The sequence below is a fragment of the Populus euphratica genome, unplaced genomic scaffold (genome assembly GCF_000495115.2).
Source record: "Populus euphratica unplaced genomic scaffold, PopEup_1.0 scaffold4.1, whole genome shotgun sequence".
NCBI classification, from domain to species: Eukaryota; Viridiplantae; Streptophyta; class Magnoliopsida; order Malpighiales; family Salicaceae; genus Populus; species Populus euphratica.
Window position 1 is genome coordinate 21,625 of NW_011499859.1, and position 7,310 is coordinate 28,934.

At 34.9% G+C, this 7,310-nt stretch overlaps 1 protein-coding gene across 1 annotated transcript; it reads right to left on the bottom strand.

The window, feature by feature from the left end:
- Positions 1 to 1,480: 1,480 nt before the first annotated feature.
- On the bottom strand, positions 1,481 to 6,205 carry LOC105124417 (uncharacterized). The gene is made up of 5 exons (XM_011024440.1): positions 5,878 to 6,205; positions 4,179 to 4,703; positions 2,780 to 3,386; positions 2,599 to 2,676; positions 1,481 to 1,985 (listed from the first exon to the last, which is right to left on the bottom strand). Exons 1-5 carry the CDS (start codon positions 5,883 to 5,885, stop codon positions 1,932 to 1,934), a joined length of 1,272 nt encoding a protein of 423 aa, XP_011022742.1. The 5' UTR covers positions 5,886 to 6,205; the 3' UTR covers positions 1,481 to 1,931.
- Positions 6,206 to 7,310: the final 1,105 nt, after the last annotated feature.

Consider the following 7,310-nt stretch of genomic DNA (forward strand, 5'->3'; position numbering starts at 1 on the left):
AATAATATATTTTAACGAGTCATATGCGACGTTTGAAATTTTCTAAAATAATAATAATAATATATGTAATTTTATTAAATTTTTTAAAAAGTTATTTTAAATTTTAAAAATATATAAATATTATCTTTATCACAATTAATAATTATTTATTTAAAAAATAATTATTAAAAAATAAATAAATATTAGTTTCAATTTCATAAAGATAACGTTTATTTAAATTTAAAAGTTATTGTTCCAATTCACGACAAAGGTTTACAGTTTTTAAGTTTCTTCTGGCAAGTCAAGTCACCCTCTTAATTAATGGTTTTGCATGTTGTTTATTAATTTCAGCAATAATATTCTAAATTATCATAAAATCAAATGGAGTCTAGTTTTCTCCCGTTGAATAGAAGAAAAGGTCAATCTTGGAGCGGTAACAGCAACGTCCTCTTTTATTCATTTTTTATTAATTAATATTCATCATTATTAAATATTTGTCAATATTAAAAATGTATTTTGCATAATTAAAAAAATCATCAAATTTAACTAATATTAAATAAAAAACATATTTAAAAATAGACTCTGTAATAACAAATAATCCACTAATAAAATATATTTTAATTTAAACAAGGACTTACAAATATGGCCATTCCATAAACAAACATTAAAAAGAAAAAAAGAAAAAAAATGTTGGATTTCGTAGCCAGGACATAATGTCTAGTTCTAATTTAAAGAAAAAAAAAGCTTTAAAATAAATAAAGAGATAAAAACTGATATCTGTGGTTCCATTCAAGCTTAATCCCTAACAATGCAGATCGAATTTTTATTTTATTTTACAATAAGTCTCAATTCCTTATGTTCACTATGATAGATCGATTATTCATCATCTATCAATCATCATTATCTCAATTCAAATAAATATTATACTAATCGAAGATTAAAACTAATATTTATTTATTTTTTAGATTTAAAACAACTTTTATTCTTTTTTAATATAATCGCGTCTGCTATAACTTTTATTCTTTTTTAATATAATCGCGCCTGCTATACTTTTTTAAAGAGTCATACATGCCACGCGTGACTGGCTAACTTTATCATTTTTTAAATTAAACTCTCATTCTTTTAATTAAATTTTGAACTGTGCTAGTCTACCCATTGTTTTTACGACTGTGCTTCTTCTTCTTCTTCTTCTTCTTTTTATAAAAAAGACCATACCCAGAAACTCATGGAAACCACCTAGACCTAACTCGTGACAAATTAGTAATGGCAGATTCCTTTTGGGTAACAGGTAAACGAGGATGCCATGTATTCTTATATTTTATTTAGATCAATCACGAGTGTTTTTATTTCCTTTTCTTTTTCCTTCTTCCCTTACACTTCGAGCAAAGAAAATAAGTACGACCAGCCATTTAGCTGCTGAAGGGATTCACTGAAAAGAAAGAAAGACTTCATTCGTGGCCAAGTTAAGAAGAGAGAGAGAGAGAGAGCAAAACCAAAAACAGAAGAAGAAAAGCTGCTCTGAGATTGGTGCTGGGAAAAACGCAGGAGCAATTCTGTACAGAGTATGAACCAAAGAATTTAAAAACAAAAATTTGACCGCAAAAGAAACGCAGAAAGATCCTCTTGTCTTCCACAAACTGGTTTCTGTCAGCATGCGAGGTGGCTCGGTGGTTGAGCTGGCCCGACCCATCTTGTGAAACCATCCAGCTCACTGGCTTGCCACTATCCATCTGTTGTTGCTGGACTCATGGCATTTGACCCACCAGAATAAATCCCCATGGCTATCCACTCTTCTAGCGATATCATCAACAGTAGGGCAGGTAAATTTCAAAACAGTGTGGGTGGCCCTACCCGCTACGCATCAACAGTAATAAACCACAGGCAGCAGCATTGAGTGAGGGCTTCTTTTCCCCATCTCTCTCATAATTAGAACAACATTTACTGCCGGCCATCTACTCGGAATCACTGTCCATGCTTTCCATCCCCTTCAGCCCTCTTCGTTTTTGCTGCATGTGAAATTTCACATCCCATGAATAACTCAAACCAAGGAGTTTTAAGGCTTGATGCTTGGAAAACTGATGCTACAAACAGGCATGGACAGTAAAACATTTTTCTTTTTTCCCCGTGCATTCAATTTCATGCCCTTATATGTACCAGCCTCCACCACCGTCCATATTAATATAAGATAATATGTCATGTCTCAAACAGACAGAGGCCGTGTACCATCATCCATCCCAATGACTTGATTTATTTATTATTTTGGTTTGAAAAAGAATTCACCCTCTCATTATGCTAGACGATAAATCCAACAACCCTTTCATGGAAGAGTTTCTTAGGGAAAGAGGAGAAACCCTTGGGTTAATGGGAGGCATGCGGTGGTCTTACACGTGTTCATACAGTTGGGATTCGTGTCTAACATGCCTAACACAAACAAGTGATCGACCAATGCTTAACGACAACAGCGTCATATATGTGCCAGTGATTGCAATATGCAAGGGATGGAGACGTGGAGCAAGCAAACAGAACAAAAAAATAAATAAAAAAACACGAACACAAGTTGATGTTGAATGGCATGATCTGTTTCAGTTCACAGGATGTTAGAAGCAGAAAGACCATTACCTTCTTCACACATTTCTTCTCTCTAACCTCGTACCTACTCTTTGTTAAGTCAGATAACCACATCCCTGGAAAACAATACTGCCCAAATACACAAATATATATAAAAGAAACCCATCAAAATCCTTTATCATTGTTGCAAGTAATATCAAAAATATTCAAAAGATGACAAGTTTGTGATTACCTGAAGTGCTTTATCAATGTTCTTAGCCCTTTTCTTGGGTCGTTGTGGTAGTTTTGTGCCCTTCATTGCAAAGAAATCATCCTCTTTTTCCTTCCTTGACAAAGCAATATATATCCTTGGCCACTCGATGACTTCGTTGGTGTTCGCCTTTTCTCCTCCGCTAGCTACTACTGGAACTGAGACAGTATTGCTAGTTATAACCCCAGCTTCCTTCTCTGATTTAGACGGCGTGGAATCAACTTGATTCATTTGATGATCAGCTTGTACTAATGATCCATTTGGTTTCTCATCCTTTGCCGCTGACCTAGAGCGAGGCATCTTTCTATCAATGTTTTCTGGTGTTGGAGGAGATCTCTTTTCTGCAGTAGATCTAGAAACAACCCTGCTACTGCCACCACTATTTCTTGATGGGACCCATTTCCAGCACCGGATCGCTTTTCTAAATTCCTGGTCATGGCCACCAAAAAAAAAAAAAAAAAAGAGAGATGCAAACTTTGCTGATGAGAAATGCTTTGGTTTGGTTCTGAGAAACAGGCAAACAAAAGGGGGTTTTCTAAGACTTCGAAGTGAATATGGATCAAGGGCAGAAAAAGGGACAAGGGGAATTTAATACCCACCTAAAACAAGAAAAAGAAAGCATGTAACCTTATTAGATAGCATATGATAGCTGTAAATACACAATCAGTACATGACTGTGTTTAAGGATTGAGAAAAACAAAAAGATAGACAAACACATTTCACAAAATTCACCAATACCAATAAAGAGCAGAAAACTAAATACGGTCCTATAGCCTTTTTCTTTGAAAGAAGTTTCAATTAGATGGGAAAGTCTCAAGATGAGGACAGAATGGTCATGACATGAGCAGGGACATTAAAAAAAAAAAAAAAGGGCACAAAGTGGGTGGGTGATGCCATAACCCCATCAAACTAACAAGCGAAAATGAGAAGCGAAGTAAATCAAGAACAAAGCGAACACAGATCAGGGGAGAGGTGACTGCGAATGGTAATAGACTTCTTGGATATCCATCAAACCAACAGGTGAAGAAAGATGAGAGATTGATATATATTCACATTCTTCTCCCGTTTTTTCAAGGGGTAGAAAGGTAAATCACTTCAAAAAGAAGTTGCTCTTCAACAACTATATGAACAGAGAAGTTAACAATATCATATGTTTAGATCCCAAAACTTCCTCAACCTCAAAATAAGAAATCAAGAAAAGATCCCACCAACCAAACTATATCATCCAAATAAATTTCAAGGAATATATACCAAAAACTCATCAGTGTTGTAGGCTATCAAACATCAAACAACATCTAGCACATAATCTTAAGAAATAATTTTATAACTTGACAAATATCCAAAAAAACATATTTTATAAAATTAAAAAAAAAATGAGTACCTCTGTGAAAGAAACCCAGAATTTTCTTTCTTCAAGTTTCCACCTCTGGTGCTAGTACTAATGGACTGTTGGGATGGTGGTGGTGGTGGTGGAGGCGGTGGTGGCATGGTGGGCGGAGAGAACTTGTTATCAACTCTCCTAGGAACCCTGTTGATGGGTTGTCTAGCTTGACCAGAAGATGACGATTCATCAGCCAAGGCCCTGATCTCAGACCTTGACACTCTAGCTCTCTTCTTTTGTCCCCATTGCAACAACATATCACCGTTGCCACCTCGGCTCGGGCTAGGACCCGGACTAGAGTCACGTCCTTGTGTCTGATTGTGGTTGTTCTCCGAATGTGGAGAACTGGTTGTACTGTTATTGTGGTGGTCTTGGTTTCCCGATGGAGATCTAAATCTGAAACCTTTAGTATCAAAATTAGTACTTGTGGAATTGAATCCATTGGGGATTGACCTTCCGTTCTCGGCTCCATTGGGTTTTTTGTCATTGCTTAAAGGAGCACAATCTGGGCTTACTCTCTGATACCTGTACACAATAGAGAAGCCGTTCATTATTAGTAGATAGCAAAGAGATGATCCGCAAGGCAATGCATAAGGATTATAGAAAGACATCAGAAACATATAGAGAACTGTGTAGTCCAAAGATCATATAATTGAAAAGAGAAAATTGCAATCCTTTCACTGGATCCGGCGCGTAAACCAAGATTAACACATACCATTTTCCTAGGTGAACCTATTGGCTACCACATCATACAATCCGTGCATTCATTCATTCTCAACATAAAACCCAGATTAATCAACCCTATAGATTAGTGAAAGAAAATTAATGGACATAGAAATTGAAGTAATCAAAACACCTCATTTAACTCGAGCAATGTTAGGAGTGCAATCACAAAGGAAAAACTAGAGAAACAAAGAAGTGGTGGAGCATTGAAGTTGATGATAAATGAGGATTCCTTTGCATACTGTAGAAAAGAGGAGGTCGAGATTGAAACGGGTCTTTGACTCCAGCCCGGGAAGAAATGAACATTGCAATATGACATTTAATAGATAAGGCCTAGCTAATCCAAGCAGCAGCAGCAGCAGACTTTTGAGGCCAAAAGAGTCGTCTTTGCTTTTAAAAACAGAGATTTTGGATCTTTGTATTGTCGACAACAGCAATTGACATTAGACAATGGTGGCTGATCGAAACACACAAATTGATGAATACCAGAACCCAAATAATATCTAGATCTTATTGACCATCCAATTCATTGAAGAGAGTGTTTAATCTCACTCTCGAGAGACAATTGATTATTCATCGTATCGTATTATATTTGTTTGTTGAGGAACTTGTCTTTGAAACACTGGAGCATTGTTGTTGATTTTCACAAAGAAATCTGCGAACGAAATCATCTTCAGAACACACAAATAAAAAACAAGCAAAACCCAAGTTAATGCCTCCCCCTCCTCATCATGACCACCATCACCAACAAACAACAACAAGAACCATTGAATCCGGATCCAACAACCAATCCATCTATTCAAAGTCGATAAAATAAAACCAAAAGAAAGCAGAAAGATCAACACTCTAGGCCAAATTTAGATTTGAAAAGCATCCAGACGATGAAAAAGAAAAAAGAAGATGGATGAGTTACCAAGATGAAGGAGGAAAAAAAAAACAGAGAATACTTGTTGAGATAACAAAGAAGGGCACAGACCTCATCATTGTAACCAAGCAAAAACACTTGATGATGAAACTTAGATATTGATACGACTATGTAGACGTTAAAAGTGGGATTCTTGGTTTTTCTTCTAAAGAGATATATTATAAATCTTCATTCAACGGTTTCATCAGCAATGGCTTTCTCATAATCCCATCAAGCAAGACATGTGAACTCAAAGAGACGCCGAGAGAGAGAGATACAAGAGAGAAAAGAGCAGTGGGAGAGAGAAGAGGAAGAAGAAGCCGAGAGGAAGGCAAGGCAGGGAAACAAATACTTTTAGTTGAGTTTACATGGAGATAGGTATATAAATGCGGTTGCTACTCCTACACTCTACCACAGTAGTGTAAGGAAAGGGTTGGGGTATTTTCCATTGGGTCTTGTCTATTATGTCCTTCGTATTCTATTTTGCATCGCAACAGGAACTGTTCCAGCGGGTCAACCAACCATTCCGTGGACTTGCTACTTCGCTCAGCTCGAGACTCGATTAATAATATTGTTCTGGGCTTTTTTTCATTTTCATTGTTAAAAAGAAGCATAAAACTTTAATTTGATTCCTCGTTTTATTTTATTTTTTTGCATGATTAGTTTTTTTTTTATGGTTTGGTTTTAAATTTTATTTTATTTGGTTGAAAGGAGAAAGAAAAGGTTGTCAGAAAAAATAGATGAGAGAAAAAATATCTGGCCGACTATATTTTAGCTATAAAAAAGGTGATTTTTATGCTTATTGGCTTATTTTAGAGAGGATAGTTCAATGAAAATGATTTTACTCTTTAAACATAAAAAAAAAAAAATGATTTTACTCTTTAAACATAAAAATAAAAATAAAAAGTTAATTGAGACCCGAGAATTTTGTGATTCGAAAAATGTTCACTTGGAGCAGGGCGGCATAGCACAAAAAAAGAGAGGGAACAGGATATGCTATAATCTAAAACCTTCAAAGAAAAAAAAAACAAAGAAACAAAACATTATAACTACAGGGAGCACCTAAAATATTGTATTGTTATCCATAACTTGCCAGCAAGAAATTACAATAATTTCTATATAAAAAGATTAGAAAACCTTATTAAAATCGAGTAGGGAAATAAAAATAGAAAAACCATTATCTTCAAATAGAAAAACTAGTAAAAGCCCAATAATATTGAATAGGAAAATAAAAATTGAAAAAAAATTATAAATTGAAGATGAAGAAATAAATGCAATTAAGGAGAATATTTATTTTTAAAAAAACCATTTCATTGGTCTTTCTATATTAAAAAAGAACTTATCTTCAAGTTTAAATTATTTAAAAGGAATCATCTTTTTAGTCAAAATTTATCCTCCACTATGAAAATATTCAACACGAGTTCATGGAGTATAACCTCTTCATCTAGGTAGCATGATCTTTTTGTACATGGGGCACTCTATAATGGATTCCTATATCTTTGTAT

Coding starts and splice junctions, on each gene's coding strand:
- LOC105124417 (XM_011024440.1), bottom strand. Junction 3,387..4,178: donor TCTGGGTTTCTTTCACAGAG/GTACTCATTTTT, acceptor AGGTGGGTATTA/AATTCCCCTTGTCCCTTTTT. Junction 2,677..2,779: donor ACATTGATAAAGCACTTCAG/GTAATCACAAAC, acceptor GTATTTGGGCAG/TATTGTTTTCCAGGGATGTG.